Source organism: Micropterus dolomieu, linkage group LG09 (assembly GCF_021292245.1).
Source record: "Micropterus dolomieu isolate WLL.071019.BEF.003 ecotype Adirondacks linkage group LG09, ASM2129224v1, whole genome shotgun sequence".
NCBI lineage: Eukaryota > Metazoa > Chordata > Actinopteri > Centrarchiformes > Centrarchidae > Micropterus > Micropterus dolomieu.
In genome coordinates, this window is record NC_060158.1 from 24,017,149 (window position 1) to 24,037,201 (window position 20,053).

General features: G+C 40.9%; 3 protein-coding genes across 11 annotated transcripts; all 3 read left to right on the plus strand.

Moving 5' to 3' along the window:
* The first annotated feature begins 192 nt into the window (after positions 1–192).
* On the plus strand, positions 193–4,828 carry LOC123976076 (gap junction beta-4 protein-like). 8 transcript variants are annotated; one of them, XM_046057887.1, is made up of 5 exons: positions 193–1,952; positions 2,642–2,780; positions 3,251–3,357; positions 3,491–4,056; positions 4,217–4,828. In XM_046057887.1, the coding sequence occupies exons 4-5, from the start codon at positions 3,521–3,523 to the stop codon at positions 4,503–4,505; spliced, it is 825 nt and encodes a 274-aa protein (XP_045913843.1). In that variant the 5' UTR covers positions 193–1,952; positions 2,642–2,780; positions 3,251–3,357; positions 3,491–3,520; the 3' UTR covers positions 4,506–4,828. The 8 variants fall into 8 exon arrangements, with proteins under 8 accessions (XP_045913843.1, XP_045913839.1, XP_045913842.1 ...); XM_046057883.1 differs by having other exon boundaries at positions 2,642–3,357; XM_046057886.1 differs by having other exon boundaries at positions 3,251–4,056.
* A 1,682-nt stretch (positions 4,829–6,510) lies between these two features.
* LOC123976841 (gap junction beta-3 protein-like) lies at positions 6,511–7,245 on the plus strand. Its single transcript, XM_046059207.1, has one exon. It carries the CDS (start codon positions 6,511–6,513, stop codon positions 7,243–7,245), a length of 735 nt encoding a protein of 244 aa, XP_045915163.1.
* A 1,355-nt stretch (positions 7,246–8,600) lies between these two features.
* LOC123976728 (keratinocyte-associated protein 3-like) lies at positions 8,601–18,309 on the plus strand. 2 transcript variants are annotated; one of them, XM_046059078.1, is made up of 7 exons: positions 8,611–8,684; positions 8,755–8,857; positions 9,562–9,758; positions 10,906–10,965; positions 13,588–13,779; positions 16,801–16,935; positions 17,069–18,309. In XM_046059078.1, the coding sequence occupies exons 3-7, from the start codon at positions 9,600–9,602 to the stop codon at positions 17,504–17,506; spliced, it is 984 nt and encodes a 327-aa protein (XP_045915034.1). In that variant the 5' UTR covers positions 8,611–8,684; positions 8,755–8,857; positions 9,562–9,599; the 3' UTR covers positions 17,507–18,309. The 2 variants fall into 2 exon arrangements, with proteins under 2 accessions (XP_045915033.1, XP_045915034.1); XM_046059077.1 differs by lacking the exon at positions 8,755–8,857 and having other exon boundaries at positions 8,601–8,684.
* Positions 18,310–20,053: the final 1,744 nt, after the last annotated feature.

Here is a 20,053-nt window from a genome sequence, read left to right on the forward strand (position 1 = left end):
AAATGCATAGAGGTGTATACTGGGCTAAATGTTATACGTACTTTGCCATATGTTTAACAGTCAATGTTAAACAGTTATTCCAACAAGCTAATTAAATAACATTAATTTTACTTCTGTATCCTCCCGTTTCTGAAAAAAATAACCCATGTGCACAAATTGAGGTTTTATTTTGAAGGACGAAGGAAACATTCCTATTGAGTCTTGTCAACTAGACACTACAGTCGGTCTTGGCTAATAACTTATCTAAAACTTGCACTTTGGAGATTACGTTGACAGCATTTCAGATGGGCTGCTATGTACGAAACCTTTACGGTCATACGAGGCTTCAAACAAACATTTGGTGTGATAAGTCGAGCGGCTGGGACGCAGCCAGTTGCTAGCTCGCTAGCTAGCTAAGTTAGCTGATAGCTAGCGCCGGATTGTCCCACCGCGGAGCACCTCGCTCTTACCTCCCGTTGCCGTGGAGAGATAGCAGCAGCCGGATGGACGGAGAGCGAAGATAGTGAAAACTGTAGAGAAAGTGGCGGTCCACCCGACCCCACTAAAGAAATGAACTCCTTGTTCCGGAGCGGACGGTGGCTTAATGAGCAGAGGTTGAACGGTGCAGGGTCATATTGTCTTACAGCTATGCAGTGGGGAAATAGTGTATGCAAATGTGGGGAGTCTCTCTCAATTTATGACCCCTCGCCCGATACCACAGTCAAGCTGGCAGGAATTATAATTTTGATTTCCGGTTTTACTGTACCTACAAAAAATACCAAAGCTAAATTTAAACACTGGTGAAAGTGGTGAAAAGTCAAATGAAAGCCAAGGCTATATTTAACAAAATCATTTGGAAATTAAAATACAAACAATGCCCATATGTGTCTCTAGTTTACGGCGCATTAGGGGGGACTATTTTTTTTCAACAATTAAATTGTTTGTCCCTTTATTTTGTTTAGCTCTAGAACAACGTGTCACTAAATCTGTCCACCTTGACGCAGCACCACCCAACATAAGGGCGTTTGTCTGCAGACACGCTACAAGCTGCCTTTCTCATTTGCAGGCATTTACTGAAGAATTATAAGACAAGGGCACAAAAACAATAATTATAATGATGACAATAATATTAATAATAATGGAAAAAACAACAACAAAATACCTTCAGTTTTCCAATCTAGCAGTCTGTTTTTTGGACCAAACAAATCCCATAGCCCCCACATTGGATGAGATGCTGTGTGATTGCTCAGGAATCCCTCACAATTGTCTCCTTTTCACCAAAACGCAGTGGACATGTCTTGTTATTGATTGTAATGAAACTACTCATGAAGCAAAATTAATGTAACTGTCTAAAAACAACACTTGTTTCCATTAACCATCCAAATCATTCAAAGCTGCGGACTCCTAATTTAAAGGGTTGTTAGTATTGCTGGAACCACTGAGAATCAACATGCAGCACAATGAGGCATTCTGTGTCTTGAAGCTTCCTTGTTTGAACAAGACACTAGAATTGTATATTTTACAGAAGAAGAGCTTGCAAGGAAGACTTCCGCACACTGTCTAACTTGCAAAAAGTACTACAAAAAGTGCACTTGGTATTACCCTATCTTGTAAGTCATGTACACAGACAAAACCTATAATCCAACAATAATCCAAACTTGGCTTTATTTCTCAACTCCACACAGCTGGCCGATCACTGCATCAAGTTGGTGTCGAATTTCCAATTACAGAAACATACAGAAATTGTCAATGGCAGCTAACGTTTCCCATTCACATTTTTTCCATCTATGGTGTTGAATAGAAGATGCCTTCTCCCATTACTTTTCAGATGATTTGATGTCACATTTTCCGCCCAGCGCCGCTTGCCAGCTTTCTCCATTTTGCGTTGACAAAGAGAAAAACAATCACCTAGAGTGGGCAGCAGGGGCACTGGATTGGATGGACTTCAGGAATGCAGCCTACTGGAGTGCTATGTAGGCTACTCTAATGTATGGCCGGCTTTGCTTTCTTCCCATGTTCTAACAGTAGTCCGAATCTTTTATAAAAAGTGACAGCTCTGTTGTGTGCCAGCCAAAACCTTGGCACATTTTCCTTGTCCCTGCAGCTGCTTGTGGCTTTTCATTCCCTGAAGGGTACTCCTTTATTTTAACATCAAGCCGGGTAATATCATGGTTGATAAGTGAGAGAACCAGCCTTTTAAAGTAAAATTAATACATTCTGCTAAGCCTCTGAAGTCTACAGTGGGATGAGCATACAACCTGTTTCGACCAGGTGAACGGTACAGCACCTGTTCAAGTGTTTGGAGTTTTGTGATGTTATAGTGCTCCAGTGTTTGGATAGTGTCATGTCTGATGTTTTCTTTGTCCCCAAAGTTTGGCAACATTTCTTAAGTTTAGCTCTGAGGGTTCTGGAGGTTACCTTAGGCCTCCCTCTTTCCAAGGCTGAAGACACAGAAGCCTCATATATCATTGTATTATTGTACCTCGTAGACAGCCTGTTTGCTGGAGAGAGTGAATATCAACTGCTAGATAATCTAATATACCTAGATTTGATTGTCCAGCTTCACACAGACAGCTAAAGGCCAAACCATATACAGTCTATTGTCCAAACCTGTGGGAATACTTAATTCTGGCTGATGTGGTTTTATATATTGTCTTTCCAGATATGATCTGTTTTAGAGATGATGGGCCATGCCGCAGACCCCCTCAATGCTGGACGATGTATAAAAAACTTCATGGAGAAGCAGCACTCTGAGAGTGCAAACTGGACCCCGAAGTTATCGTTGCTCCATCTTAGAAAAAGTAGAATAAATTAGTATAGTAGTAATATGTGCTACATGGAGCTGTGCAGCTGCATCAATGACCTCAAAAAGCCAGTAGTTTTTGACGGTATTGTGTAACGATGGAATTAATATCAATTGTTTGCACAAACAAAATCTTACAGAGCTTTAGAGATTGGTTGATCTTTTTTCCTATCTTTGGACTGAGCCAGGCTAGGTGTTTAACCCTGCTTCCAGTCTTTATGCTAAGCTAAACTGTGTTTCCCTGGCTGCAGCTTCCCATTTAACAGACAAATATGAGAGTGGTATTGATCAATCTATCTAACCCTCAACAAGAATGTAAATATGGGTATTTCCCAAAATGTCAAACTATTTCTTTAAATGTCTTTTACTGAACATAGAGTCAATTTTAAACAGCACTGGGCTTATGCATGAATAAGTATCTAGCAAGCTCTCCGCCTCTCTCTGTCTCTCTCCTGATGGTTAATCAAGGTGTTTGCTATTGCCAACTCAACAAGTGACTGTAGCAGAAGAATGAGTCTGTGTTTGCTTTGTTCAGTTTTCTTCCCTCCCCTTCAACCTGTGCCAAGAAGGCAGCAGTAAGTAGTACTATATGAAAGAGCCTCTGTACCTGATTTGCTCAGTTCAGTTTGTGTCCGAGTCATCTGTATTTGAGCACTCAGCAGAGTGTGTGCTACATTTTCGGGTATTTGTGGCCTCTTTTTCTTCAAGGTGGTCCAACCTAACATCTGAAGTAACACCATGAACTGGGCCTTCCTTGAGGGCCTCCTCAGCGGGGTGAACAAATACTCCACAGCGTTCGGTCGCATCTGGCTCGCCATCGTTTTCATCTTCCGGCTCTTGGTCTTCCTGGTGGCTTGCGAGAAGGTCTGGGGTGACGAGCAAAAGGACTTTGATTGCAACACCCGGCAGCCTGGTTGTCACAATGTCTGCTACGACCACTACTTCCCCATCTCCTACACCCGACTCTGGGCTCTGCAGCTGATCTTTGTCACCTGCCCGTCCCTTCTTGTGACGCTCCACGTGTCCTACCGAAAAGAACGTGAGCGCAAACATCAGCTGAAGCACGGGGAAAACTGTACCCCACTGTACGATGACACAGGGAAGAAGCGAGGGGGTCTTTGGTGGACCTACTTTTTTAGCCTGCTGTTTAAGATAACGGTGGATGCTGTGTTTGTCTTCCTGCTGTTCTACATCTACGAGGCCACTTTCTTCCCACCGTTGGTGAAATGCAACGAAGAGCCATGTCCCAATGTGGTGGACTGCTACATTGCCAGGTAAGGGTACCTCCAAAGTTTCTAAATTGTTGCTGGAATTTCAATGGCTGAACTTGGCCCCTGACCTCCACTTGTAAAGCTAATTTCGCTAAAGGAATCAATGAATCAATCAATTCATCTTACACTGTCTGTCTGATCTTTGATCATGTTTTCTATTTAGGCCCACAGAGAAGAAAATATTCACCATCTTCATGGTGGTAACCAGCTTTGTGTGCATCTTCCTCTCTCTTTGCGAGATCTGCTACCTGTGTGGGAAGAGGTTCTGGGAGTGCTGCACAGGAAGACCTCGATACGCTAGAGAAAGCTCCTTCATGATGACCAGAACTCCTCTGACTGGGAAGCAGAACTCGGTGTACAAAGAGCCTGTCCTGGAGAAGGCCAGCGTGGTTGACAATGGAGAAGTCGGCAAAGAGAGTTCAGCCCCAGCGTACAGCATAGCAGTCTCATGAGAGACACGCATCATGTTAATGAGTTTGAGACTAGAACTAGAAAGTAAAAACTATGTTAGGTGGCTTTTGTACTGTTGAACGATGAGTGGTTTTTAAGAAAATGTTGTTTACAGACGTCATGTCTTCTTTAAAAATATCAAAAGGATGTAACGTTTTTGTCCCTTAATATTGTTGAGCTGACCATCTGTGTATTCTTTTTAGAGGCTTGTGATCTAAAATAACACTAAAGTTGATTTACTGCATTTTGACTATTTATATGATTATTTGTTACATGAGATTATTTTGTTATCTATATGGCCACAAAATAAAATTGCTTTACTGAGTTGCGAGTGTATTTGTTTAACACAAACTGGATCTGAGCACACATATTGTCAAATATTTAACAGAGAAATAAAGAGTTGGGTTTTCTAAAATGAAATCCTATGAAATTTGCTTTACCACATATTCCTCTTTTATCCCAGTAAGAAACGTTTTGGAAATCGTACATGTAGTTAATAAACTGATTACCTGCATATCATTCAGGTCATTCATTTCAAACGAGAGGCAAACATCTTTAAGGAGCCATCAACATGCAAGGTAGACACAAATTGGTGCAGTGGTATAGAGTAAATTAGACCAATAGAGATTTAAATGGTGGATGAAAACATGTTCAAAAATAATCAGTAAAACCACAAGATGATGTGACAAAGCGTCACAGGTAAATAAAATTATCTATGCATGTTTACTGATGGATGTAGCATTATTGACAAAAGTTGATACAATCACCACACCTACACTAAGTTTCAGACCGCCTCAATGACACTTAACCACATCCTGCATTCCTTCAAAAGTCAGAGAGTAGATATGTAAAGAAAATTATCATAAAACTGTGTGTAGTAATAAGGCAGGGGCTGCAGCACAGTCGTACCTGAGAAAATTAACAGGCAAACTTTTTTATATCTGATTTTGCGATATCACAGCCCCATATCTCAGGTGCATTTTAGTGTCATTGGTTCCAGCGTTCTTGCACAAACAAATGTTAGGTGGTGGCCCTGTTTAATCGTGATTAATCAAAGGCTACAAAAGGCGCAGTTGCCTAATGGAGCTGATACCAAGTCACCCTTTAAGGAACGTGGGGATCAGAGTAGACAACATGAGGTGTGCTGAGGAGTCTTTTCCTGGTCTTTCTTGGGTTTGTGCTGTATTCACCAACTTCAGTGAGGGAACCCCATCACAATACAAGTGCCTTAGTAAAAGTGAGTTAAAGATAAATTGATGCTGACAAGGAGTGGTTGGAGGTTTTAAGGTCAATTCTGGGTGGATTCTGGGTGGACGCCAAAAGTGGCCACACCTCCAGATTATGACGAAGAGCTGATTCTTGAACACTGTCAATATCAGAAACCTACTTCAGGAAAGAGGTTTCCCAAAACCTGCTGAACGTATTCGCAAAGTCTTTTTCCCAGACGAGACACGATGGACTGAGTGGTAGACCTGTTTTCTTATGGTAAGCCAAGACATTTTTGTCATGATTGTGCAATTGTATATCTTCATATTCTGTTTTAAGACTTCCTGCAAAGCAAAATCCAGTACATGTCAATTAAGGTTAGAACTCAATGTGGATTATAACTTTCGGCAGGCAGGATGAGAGAACATTTTACCAACTCAAGTGTACAAGGCTCAAGCCAAGTGTTCCTCTGCACCATGGAAGGTTCTATGGGTTAAACAATTGATACATCAGTTATTAAAGGCATCTTTCTTGGGTCAACCTTGATGTTTGAGAGGGAATTAAGGTTTCAGAAAAATATACAGTGAATCATTTGGAACAGATTACAGAATATTTTACTAAATCTAAGCTGATTTTATATATATTATTATTTCACTCTTTAAAGACCATATATTTCTTTGTATAACTCCATCTTTGTCTCTTTATTGTGTTCTAGTTCCCCAGTTTTTAAAGTCCCCCCTACATTGCGACACAGACTTCTGAAGACTCACAGGTCAAAAGAACCCAATCAAAGCTGATCTCATGGATTGGAAGTTTCTCCAGGGTCTTCTCAGTGGGGTCAACAAGTACTCCACTGCCTTCGGACGTATCTGGCTATCAGTGGTCTTCGTCTTCCGGGTGCTGGTCTTTGTGGTGGCCGCCGAGCGGGTCTGGAGCGACGACCAGGGACACTTCGACTGCAACACCCGCCAGCCGGGTTGCACCAACATCTGCTACGATTACTACTTCCCCGTCTCCCACATTCGCCTCTGGGCTCTCCAGCTCATCTTCGTCACCTGCCCTACCTTCATGGTGGTGCTGCATGTGGCGTACAGGCAAGAGAGAGAACGCAAGTACCAAGTCAAGCATGGCGGCGAGGGAACTCACCTGTACGATAACCCAGGCCAAAAGCATGGCGGCCTGTGGTGGACTTACCTCATGAGCCTCTTCATGAAGACCGCCTTTGAGATCACTTTTCTGTACTTGCTCCACTACATCTACGACAGCTTCAAGCTTCCCAGGAAGGTCCAGTGTGATGTCAAACCCTGTCCTAATTTGGTGGACTGCTACATATCCCGGCCCACCGAGAAGACCGTTTTCACCTACTTCATGGTGGGGGCGTCCGTCGTGTGTGTGGTGCTCAACATCTGTGAGATTTTCTATCTGATTGCTTCCCGGATGGTGAATCTCAAACATCGAGGCAGCATCCACACCTTGTCTAGAAAGGTCCATCCTGAGGCGGACTGTGATGGCTGCAAGTCGTCTCCTAGATCATAGTAGTGAATTACCTGTGTAGAGAATCAATATTTCTATGCCTCTTATTGCCTCTAATTGATTTACAATAGGATGATCCTTTTTCCATTTGTCGATATTTTAAAAAGCAATTTTATATCTAATTTTATATGTAATATAAATATATTTTATTTTGACACAAACAATCCTGTGCTTTATAATGATATTATAATTGTTTTTTTTCTCCACAAATTTAATAAATATTTCAGCACCAAAAGAAAGTTGAATGATTTTGGCTGCCATACATCATGAAGTAATTGATCATTAAGAACTGAAGGACTGCTCACATTTGTTTTTGACAGCATTTTTTGTATTCCCTAAAAAAGATTGTCAAAGCACTGATAATAAAGATTTTTTTTTTTCAAACCACCGCAAATGCACGTTCATGTACCTCCTGTTTTAATGCGTTAATGGTGCAAGTTCTCCACCTGGTGGCGCTAAAGGTATACTACATGTGGGGGATGAGAAGCCTTCATGGAAATGATTCCTCCCAGAGTTCAATTATTTTGTGATTATGTATTATTTCTACTGCGCGTTCACGTGGAATCATATAGTGAAACCTGTCAAGCACATCTGTTGTATTTGTTTTACTATTATAATACTTCAATATGTTCACAGCTGCGGGATAAGTATTCAGAATTGTATCATAAAGGCGGAGTGCACCCTGGACAGGTCGCCAGTCTATCCATAGACAGACAACCACTCATACCTAAGGACAATTTTAGAGACACTAATTAACCTAGCCTGGAAGGGAACCCACGCGGACACGGGAGAACATGCATATTCCTCACAGAAAGGCGGGGCAACCGGGGTTTGAACCCACGACCTTCTTGCTGTTAGGCGACAGTGCTAACCACTAGCAACTTTGATTTCAAAATAAAAGCATTTAAGGTAACAACAACAACAACAACAACAACAACAACAACAACAACAACAACAACAACAACAACAACAACAACAACAACAACAACAACAACAAAACAACTGTTGGAGTGTACGTAAGGAGCATTCTGGGAGATGAGAACATATTTTAAATAATAAATCACATATTATTCCTAAAACATAATATTTACTTCGGGAATGCCCTTCAATCACTTCAACAATTGCACTGTTCATTTCTTGCCATTTTTCTAACTTTCCTAACTCACTGAGGAAATGTAGTTACTCTGGGCTTATGAAACTCTTCAAAAAGCCACCCTGATAAACTGACAGGTACAGTATGTTCATCCAACGTATTACACTCAGCGATAGATGCTTAAATACGATTTTATTTTGAAGAATTTGAGCGGCAGTGTCAGTTTCTGTGTGTGTTGCTGACCGACAGGAGGGTGCTGCAGAGAAGAGGGGTCACGCTGATAAACTCAACCCGCAAGACTTTGCGTCAGTTTAGACGGGTGGTGACATGACAGAGATGGTCGGCGCAGGTAATGAATACACCTGAGAAGTTTGTTTAAATGTTGTCAACTGCAGACATTTGTTTGTTTAAATCTTTAGGAGCGTTTGTTTGGGTGTGGTAGAGGCGTGACACAACAGTCTGGAGTTGATGAACTCCGGAGTGGAATGCTCCAGAGTTGCAATGCTTTCCTAGCAGACACTTGTAAGTTACCAAAGTGATGAGTACTGGTCCTGGTATTTTTACACTGGTTTACCTTTGAAATAAAACTGCAAATTGAAATAAGTAGCCTACTGTTGATCTTTTTGAATACTCATCCTTTGGCCCACGTGGTTAAATTAGGCTCTCTGAGGCTGAACAGTGTGAATGCTATGTTCAAATGGATGTGCCCTAGGTTACATACACACACAAATACTGGAATTGTAACTCTACTAATTAATCTAATTTTCACACATATTTTAGCCAAGTCATTTTTCCTGGAGTTTGTTACTTTCCAGGTGGCATTTCATATGCTAGGTGTTTTGTAAAGGTTTGGTTTTAGGTTTAAATGAAAAAGTTTACCATCACGGGGAATCCTAAATGTTTTATTCTGGCAGCACTTGTTGATTTAGCATATTTATGCTTTCACTCCTGCTTTGGCTTTATTTAAATTAATGTCAAATTTAGTTTAATTCTTCTTTTTGTTCTCCAGGTAACTCAAACACACTTACAGTGTACCAGTCAGAACAGCCTGCACTGTAGTTATGTGTTTAGCAGCTAATCATTAATACAAGTGACTTCTCCCTGCTGTGGTTTTGACCTGGCTCTTGTGTCTCTGATCAATACATTGTGGATGATGTTGCATCATCTGAAATCACTGCAACTCTCTGTTTTTGTATTGCCTGCCGCATTAACCCTCTCCTCCTCAGGATTGTGTTGTGCCAGCCTGGAGGAGCCCAACGCCTTGATGAAGATGGGTCTGAGCATGGTCCTCATCGGTCATGTTAACTTCCTGTTGGGAGCGCTGGTGCACGGCGTGGTGCTCAGACACATCAACCTCCACATGCAGGCCCAGGCCATGGAGTACGCCATCACCAATGTGGTCGCTCTAACGTCCGGTCTTGTAGTGAGTGCATGGGGATGATTCATACTGATCCTAGAGCAGTTCTCCAATATCAAGAAGGGATTTTGGTGACATCTCTGGGAACATTAAGGCGTATAAGGGGATTTTACAACTTGTTTCACACATTATTTCCATTAGATTTAGAGAAAACTGACAAACCATAAAGGAAAAGCATTTTCATTTTAGCACCCTCTTTTCAGACTTTGTGATGTCAAGTTGTGGGGTTATCCATCAGAGCTGTGCTTGCACTGTGCAAACTAGTGTTGTAGTCAAGACCGCCCAAACCGAGACCAAGTCGAGACCAAGACCAGTTCCCCACATTACATGACACACAACAAAATGTGGAACGAGATCATAGGTACTTCTCAAACTGATCTGAAAGATCCGCATTCCCATTAACACCCACACACAAACACTAAGAGCTGAAATCAACGTAAGCATCTTTATTCAAAAGATTCGCAGGGAGGGGGGACAGTCGTTAACGGTAACAACACATTTTTAATCAAAGTTAGGAAGTTAACTAATAAATCAGACAATGCAAAAGCATTCCCAAAGTTATGGTTTTGACTGGTCTTGAAATAAAATCCCGAGTCCTCAATGTCCGAGACCAAGACAAGACCAAGACCGTCAAAGAGTGGTCTTAAGACTGGTCTCGAGACAAAGACCGGTCTCGAGTGTACAACACTAGTGCAAGCTACAAATTCATCTACTCCTTCAAAAAGGCGCCTAGAATTCATAAAGTACAGTAGAAAGTTACTTTGTGATTGTGCAATAATTTTTAGTGCTTTGAAAACCCTTTTTGTAAAAATAACATGCGCTTAAGTGTATGATTAAAATAGTTCCTCATAGCCCCTTTAAAATCATGTTGGAAAATGTTAAATCCTGCAAATGATTCTCAGTCCAACAAATCACAGGAGGCTTCATTATGACTACTTTTAAAACCACTTTCCTGAACAAAGAACCCTTGAAGTAAATTGGCCTTTAGCTGTAAAATTAAAGGGCCATTGGGTGATTCTTTTTTTCCCCCAAGGCTTCGCAAAAACAACTTTCAGAACAAACAAAGGCGCTTAAACACACATTTGAAATGCCTTTAGTGATTGCACAAATGGTGTTAAATGTTCTTTACGTCTCCTGTGTCTTGTCTCTGCAGGGAATTGTTGCTGGCATTCTGGCTATTATCCTGTCTAAAAACAAGAAGAGTAGAGGCATGGTCAGTATCAGTATCACTACTGCTACTACTAGTTTTTTTTATTTGAATGCTCTTAAAAAGTGATAAACATTAAAAAACAGACAGGAATCTATGTACAGTACATTCTGACAGAGCTGTCAGTCCTTTCCCCTGATGTTTTCTCTCTTTTCATTGATCCTCCCACTTTGCCAGATCAGTATTTTCAAAGCACTCTCTGCTCATTTTGATCTGTCTGCCTGTACTACACATATACTTGCTTTCTCTTTGATATTTTCCAGCTTTCACACTGAATTCTCAGCTTTAGTCTCTTGTCTTTCTAGTCAGGTGGACATTAATAAACCCCTTTGAGCTCCTGCATGTTGCCTCAAGTGTCTGAATGCAAACCGGCCAGAGATTGAGTAGTTGCTGTTTTGTTCCCTCTCTCCAGTCGTGCAGCACAGCTTCTCCTCTCTGTTTATTCAATCAGCTGTCAGGCTGTTCAGACGGGGCTGACGAGGCAGCGAGCTGAACTGAATGACTAAGGTCAAGCAAACCTGCTGTGATAAACCGCCCCCCGTTTCCTGTGTCAGTGAGAGCAACCATTAACTGGGCAAGGCAGCGGTTTTACTCCTCATCAGTCTTATTCAGTCATTCAGGATGAATGTAATCTCAACACTCCCATTTTATTGTTAACACAGTCCCTTAGCACATGTGCTGGCTCCTACAGCCTTTTATCTCCCAGACAAATTTCCACAATATTCTATTGTTCTTATCAAGTTTCGACTTCACCCCTCAACTTCACAAAGTGATTTTAAAGGTCTAGAGACTTTCTGTGGCTATGTCTCACCTTCTGTTAACTTGGTAAAGTATAGGTGCACTGTTGCGCAGACTATGTGTGTTATTGCACAAAGCTGATAGCTGTAGTTTCTAATGCTTCTTACTGGGAGTTTTGATAAGGCTGGCACCATTTTATAGTTTTTCTTATAATCACCAAATCTCATTAGGGAGTTAGTCCATCTCCAATACTTTTAGACATCTGTATCTTACCTGTGACATTCTGCCTCAAGACTGTTTGTTCTCATTGGAGTTGTAAAAGGGTCGCAAACATATAGTTAAAAATAAAATTTAAAGGCTCAGTAACAGACAGATGGACACAAGTTTCTATCAAACATCACTCATACGAGAATGAAAAGTGTTATTGTTGGGGTCTATTGTCAGCAGATCTGCAAAATCTGGAGCCTTAAATAGTATTTACATGCCACTCAGTGCAGTTCATTGATGTGTGTTTAATCATTTTTTTTGGGCATGATAATGGAGCTCTGTGGCAAGGAGGAATACGATATATCAGGCTTTGAATACAGACACAGTACGTAATAGGGCTGCAACTAAAGATTATTTTCATTATATATTAATCTGTAGTTTATTTTTGATTAATTGTTTTGTTTTTATGTTAAAACAGTAGTGAAATGTTTTGCTGGGAAAACGACTGATTCTCAATCCAGACAAGAGACCGATAAAATAAAATAGACCGGTCAAAATTGATGCAGCAGGGGCCAAAAAATCCTGACATCATCCCTAGTATGGCAGTTGATAAGAGGATAAGACCCTCCCTGCCTGGCAGATTCTCACATATTTCAAACTCCACACCCCAAGTTCACAACACAGGCTTTTTGCTAAAACTTTTAAGTCTCAAGCCCAATCCATAATAACCCTGGTGACACCATTAGGGTTACTGTTTCACAGGCTGAGTAGTACTCCTGATGACAAATAAGCTGATCTTTACGTGTAAGTCAGTGGAGTGCCAGATTATGGTCTGTGTAAAAACATTTTGTAAATAAGTTCCAATTAAAGAAATACTAATAAATTAAAATAAAGCAACAGATGTCAAAAACAGGCGAAACAAAAAAAACAAACTAATAAAGCCTAATAATCTGTGGCACATTTGGGTGACTGATGCTATCATTATGTAGCAGGACTAAGAAATTTGATTTGTAAAACCACATTTTAAATGACATACAAAATCCCCATAGCCCTGGATAGACGTAGTGATGAACAGTTCAGAGGTTCAGACACATTGCGACCCCTGTTGGTCAATTTTTGTAAGTATAGTTTTTGATGGAATGTCGTCTATTTATATTCTACTGTTCTTAACTGCCTATTTACGCTGCCCGTTGTGTGAACGAGGATAAACTAAGCCCAGATAGAATACAGAGTTGTGATAGAATACAGAGTTCCTCCAAATAAAAGCTAATTGTGTGAAACATAACTACAGATAATAGGAAACACCATTTTAAAGTCTATAATGAAATAAAGTTAAATTAAGCCACAATCAAAAACATGTATGAAATGATTATTACTTCATTTATTTCAATTCAATCAACCTTTTTTTTTTCTTACCTGTGAACATACTTTTATTTGTTCATGTTTACCTTTTTCCCATTTCTGTTCATTTGCTTCTATAGCTCATGTTGTAAATGCTGCCTTAAATCTGCTGTAACTGCTCTGTTTGTGGAAATAGTGTTTTTCTTTGCTGTCCCTTTTTATCTATGTACTGCTGCAGATGCCCCAGTTTCCCAATTGGGAGCTTTAATGCTTCATTTTATCAGCCATCAAGTTTCTGGTTCCTGATTGTTTCGCTTGTCTTCCCATCTGTTTCTTCCCCAGATGTGGTCACTGTTCACAGTCGGCCTGGCCGCCGCTCTCATGGCAGCAGCTTCAGCCATTGGACTCACCGTGTCTGTGGCGAGGGCCGTCATTCACGGCAGGCAGAGCCTCCTGACTCACTGCCAATTCCCCGATGCCATTGGCCACTTCAACATCACCAACGAGTGTCCTTTTGACCCCACGCGTATCTATGTGAGTGTATTAGTTCGTACGACAGAGGCTGAGATCAAGGCATGAACTGTGACCTTTTCTGCAGTGGCTGGCTCTTTGTTGGAGAAGGAGGGAGTGTGAGGCTGGGTGTCTTGTCTATTCTGTCACTCAGTCAGTCACATTCTGCAGCCGGTGGGCTGGTGGCAGAAGCGCTGACCCGACCCTGTCGGTCCACTTCAGGCTCTGTCCTGTCCCAGTGAGCTATAGATGGATTGTCAGGCCTGCTCAGCCTCACCGCTGCAGCCACACATCAGCACGACTTTGGCATTTTACCACAGCTAGTAGTCTACAATTTGCCAGTTAAGTGACTTTAGTCTTAAGCTGGATTTATGCTTGACACGAGGGGTTAATGGCATCCCCGCTGTAGATACATACAGGTTACAGCTGTTTACATTTGTTCATTCACTTTGTGATACAGAGCGACGGTGGGAAGGTTCGCTGCGTTTACAGTACATTCTGTCATGCACTGGGAGCCAGACTATCAAAAAAGCCTACACTGATAAATAGGTAGCACTTCACTTTAATTTCACTTTATTTAGAATTTATAAGTGTGAAACCTTTTTAATAAATTGTTCATAATGCGTTATAATGTAGTTAAGCAGATATACGTGTTTATCAATGTATTTGTCATGCCTTCAGAAGCGAAGGCTGCTGTATAAACAAATAAATACAATATAGAAGAAAACCGAGTCAAACAGAGAAGAAAACATGTTATAGTAGACATTATAATAGTTGACTGTACATTAATAACCCTAAAAATATTATTGTATCTGCTTACAACTTTATTATAGTGTGCAATGAACCATTTGTTAATTTAAATGTTTGTACACTGCTTATAAATGCTAAATGGGGAGACTAAATATTTTAGGTATTTGTCGTTACTTCAAGTGTCTGTCGGTTCATTGCAGTTTAGCATGCTGTGGTGGGTAATATGTGCAACTTGTATTTACATTAAAGCTGCGCGTGGAGAGGCTATGGTGAAGTTACGGAAGCTATGCACGTAGCCGCCATAGCTACACAGGATGAGTGTAGAAATAACAAATGCATGGAAGTGTATATAGCAAAAAATGAGGTGGTAGATTTTAGGGGTGGGAGAAATAATCGATTCTTAGATGCATCGCGATTCGGGCGTGGAAGATTATGAATCGATTAACAAATGTCTAAAAATCAATTATTTAAATGTTAATTGATAACGAAATGTTGACGGAACGCAAAAGGCGGAACTTGCGGAAATGCAGCGCCCGGACAACCTGTGGAGCGCACACAACAGAGATACCAGTGTTCCCCTGTATTCGCCACCACTGCAGAACCACCCTACTAAAATCTCACCATCATTAATATCAGGGCGCAAGTTATGATTTTAACTCGCACACTGTGAGCATGGTGACACTCGATGCTCGGCACCTGTGTGAGGCTGAGCGAGTGAGAGAGCGTGAGCGGCAGAACGTGACGGTGAAAGTTAGCGGAGAAAAATATTAGCCGTAAGTTTCAGTCCGTTAATAAAAGTCTGTAGTTTCCCCAACGGCTGGAAAAATGAAGGATGTTAGTGCTAGCTAACATCTCCCCTGCTCTCTGTCCCCCCACACCAGACCCTGATAACTGGTTGTTAATGAAATGAGGGACCATGGAGCTGAGGTTAATAAAGTAAATTAAGGATGCAAACTAGTACTTTTAAGCTAATAAACTAGGAGATGTTTGTCGGCAACATGTACAGCTGAACCGAAGCCGTGTTTACTGGCTTCTCACTGACTCGCCCTTCTCTGCTTCTGATTGGCTTGTAGTCCTTAAAGGAACTGCGCATGTGCAACTCCCAACAAAGATCATGTAGAGGCAAGATGTATCACTCCATAGCTAAAACGAAGCTTTCAACACATAGGGTAAAAAGAGGAGCTGCAGCAGTGTGCAGTATTAAAGAAATATGGTGTTTTTTGAAAATTACACCATGTAAACCTGTTCTGGTACAACCCCTGAATAGGATTTGGAACCTGAAAATGAGCAAAATACTACCTCTTTAACAGCTATGATTTGCTGTCCAAGTACTGAAGTAACCAGCTTAACATTAGTTACGATAATTTCTGTTAATAACTACTTTGACCAAAGTTTCATAGTTTTGGCATCATTCCTGTCAATAATAACACTCATAGTCACTGAGTTAATTGATATGATCTGGAAACTTGGCAATCTGTAACTTGTTAAGAAAAGAAAAAGAGCTGAAAATGGGGAAGACAAGTAGTCAGGCAATCAGACAAACCCCCAGGATAGCCAAACATATTTGTAAGAGAAAATTAAGGAAAACGGTAAAACTTACTCCCAGGCTGTTCATTTTTCTAAAAAAATGAGGAAAAAATGAGAATTATTGATACCATTTTGGGCATGTCCATTGTTGGTTTTATCTCCCAATAAAGATGTAAAATAGTGATTTATCTTTTAATCAGAAACTTCCTAATCAGAATCAGTATAGAGGTAACTAACTTTGCTGTTGTTTACTGAGACTGCAGACCATGTTGTTCACTCAGTGGCCTATTAGCAAGGGACCTCCAGAATGGCTGCCGGAGGGTGCATTACATCACCTGAAAGCGTGTTTTGGAGTTGGATATTCATAGTTGCTTGGAGGCAGTAATGATGGTTATGCAAGGTTTATTTTTATGTGTTTCCTGCATATTTCATCGTGAAGTCCAAAGAAAGCTCTAAACTTCGAATTATAAACTTTCATTCTCTTTGTAGTCTAACTAAAAAGCCAGCACTTTTTCTCTTTGAATTCCCTCTGTGCAAATTTACTTTGATACATTCTGCTCTGCATATTTTATTCACAACGCTGACTCTCCTGTGCAAACCATACCCAGACCCACTGCTGTGTTTTTGCAGCGCTCTACAGCCATCTGAGAAAAATAAGGTTCTGCATCACATCATTACCCACTTTGTGAAGCTGCTCTTGCCTCAAATTGTGTTCTTTATGGTCTAGCAGGTTGTTTCTACTAACACCACTCCTCTATCCCTCTCCAGAGTACCACTCTGATCCTTTGGGTGCCCCTTATAGTGACTTGTGTCATCCAGATGGTGTTTTCCGCCCGGTGCTTTGCAGTATGCATTTCATTCCTGGGTCTCTCTTCCTGCCCTAATGGGAAGATTGGCAGAGCGGTGAGATTTCGACTCAAACATACTTTGTGCTGCTTTAAAAATGGAATTCTTTAGTGTATGGGATTGTTTTCAATGAGGCAATATATTACAATTGGATTAAAAACAGTCTGATGATTCCTCTGTGTTTTTGTAGATCAATGTGGTGAGGCCAAAGGAGGACTGTGCGCCCTCTCACTACGCTGAACCTCCAAGACGCTATGCTGAACCTCCAAGACGCTATGCTGAACCTCCAAGACGCTATGCTGAACCTCCAACACGCTATGCTGAACCTTCAAGACGCTATGCTGAACCTCCAACATGCTATGCTGAACCTCCAACACGCTATGCTGAACCTCCAACACGCTATGCTGAACCTCCAAGACATCAGTGCCGACTTCCTCCCCCTCCAAAACATCTTCCCCAGTGGTATCGTAGTCTTCCTCCCTCGGAGAGGCAGCCTACTCACCAGGCGAGCAGAGAAAGGTCAGACAGAGAAGGGCAAGAAACAAGGGTTGGCAGCCAGCAAAGGGCACTGGAGCAACATCAGCTGCTGGAGAGGGGAACGATGGAAAGGTCCAGCTTCTGGATTTAGTAGTTTTTGACATGCCAGAGCTTCTTGAAGACCAAACACCGTGAGGGTATATACTCTAGTTCAAGCTGCAATACATCATACTGAGCCCTATTTTCCTGTCAGTACCTCCAAATGAACTCAGAGCAGGAGAGGTTTATGATGCAGTGGACCCAAACTCAAACCCGATGTATGAATTTTCAGACTCTTGTGTGCAGGATTACGGTTATGTGAGTGTGTCTGTTCTTTTATTTTTGTACTTATGGAAGTCAAGTGATTCATATCAGGATCCACAAATAAGAATCCTGCAGTGAGGATTTGGTTGCAAGCCTTGCTTGAACAATGTTTTAGTTAGCTCAGAGTTCAAACAATAGGTAAACATGTTGGGAAATGCACTCATGTCACTTTCTTGCAGAGAGTTAGATGAGAGGATCGATACCACACACACGTCTGTATAGAGCTGTAGTTAGGACAGAGACTTGAAGTCGTCTGGCTCTCCACAATGATAAAAACCCCAAGAAACAACTCTAAAGTTCATTAATCAACATGTTGTGTTATCTTGTTTATTTAATTCACAACTTAAACTTAAAACCAGAACTTGTCATTTTGACACTTGGCTTCATATTTAGCGTACGGACATGAGAGTAGTATCACTAATTCTTGGCAAGAATACAAATAAGCATATTTCCCATAATGTTGAACTATTACTTTTAATGTTGGGTTTTATACACATAATGTAGGCAGGTACCGTGTGTGTGTGGGTGGGTGGATGTGTGCGCCTTCCATCGTGTGTGTGTGTGCGTGCTTTTTTTGTGCAGTTTGGTCATGAGAAACTAGTACTGCAGGTTTTTGTATTTATTGCCTAAGTAAATAAAGTATTCATAATTATGCAGTCAGTTTGTGTATGTTTTGTCCTCATGCCAGAAGCTAGTGTGTGACTGGTTACACTCTGACACACGCAGACATCCTGACAGGTTAACTCAGCCCCATTCACCCACGTCCTGTCAGGTCTACTGTAATAAGGACCTGCAGTGTACACTGACAGGCTGCACCACTTAAGTGTATGACTGTAATGTGAAGTTGTCAGACCAGACATTCACCTTGTCCACTGTGAAAAGCTCTGCTCCTTAATGCCTTCCTACTGAACCAGAAATGAGGAAACAGTCCACACGTGCAGCTTTGAAACACATAGGTATATTTTGCTTTCAGGTCCAACGGAACAAACATGACATCCTCATGTGAGGTTTCCATGCAACAGAAAAATAGGAAAGAAGGAAAGGGAGGTTAGGAAGGAAAGAAGAAAGAAAGAATGGGTGTATTTATTTAACACAAGGTACCAGGTCATCAGAGGCAACAAGAATAGAAAAGGATTAAACTGTAGTAAATTGTGGGGGGGGTTAGCAACTGTTGTTCCTTATCCTACCAGCAGAAGGCAGTGATACTATAGGATCCCCAAAGCAGAGGCTGGTTAGGAAGCTGCTGTGCAAATGTTTGGTACAAATCAACCTATGGTCCTAATGTCACGTGGATGCAGCTGCACCAGTACAGCTCTCAGGCTCTCGCCGATAGATCACTTTGCCACCATTGCACACAATAATTCAATTTGTGAGGTAGTGAAATGCTGGGCAACACACACATTGGGAAGACATTGGCCATTTTTAAAGATTATTTTTGTCAGTTTAGTCTGGTATGACAGAGTGACTAGCTAAAGAAAAAACTTTTTTTACCTCACCTGGAAGACAGAGAAATCATCCCAGTGTGTTGGAAGTGTACAACGGTTCTATTCCTCACCTTGGACAGTGTGTAGAGTGAAGCCTGTCTAAACCTGCCAGAAGTAATTGCATTAGTCTGGATTTCCATGAAGCATGTCCATGTACCATTTCAAGAGAAACATAAGAATACAATTATGGAATAAATACTGAATTCCAACCAAAAGTAAAAGTACTCATTAAATTATGGGCAGTTAAACATATAATACAATATATTTTATAAAGTGATTTGGGTGTAAAAATCTGCACCCAAAAGTACCTGGTAACAACATTTGTCAGATAAATAATGCATTAATAATTTCAATATTTCCCACTGAAATGTTTTGGAGTAAAAGTATAAAGTGGCATAAAATAAAAAAATACTCCAGTAAAGTACCTATTTATAAATGTACAGTGAGTAAATGTACTTAGTTACTTTACACCACTTCTAAGTACCAAAAACATGTATGCATTATACTTGTTCAATATAAGTCTGTAAAAGTAAAGAAATGGCATAATAACAATTATCCCTCAATGCTTTTGGATGGTCTTCTGTTAACTTGACTTTCTTGTGCATCATGTAAAGAAACATTTTGATTGAATCGAAAATAGTATTTTTTGTCCCAGTTTGCCCGACGCTTCGTTTCCTTACAAACAGAATTTGTGTTTTGTTTGACCTCCAAAATAGAAGATGGCAACAGTGATCTGACAATGGGGGCCTTAAATCCTTAATCCAGGAGAGTAGTTTTAGTCTTCCTGCAACCAGTTGCTCTGTTTACATGTGCACAGCATTTCAGATGGGGGCTTTTATTCTGAAGCATGT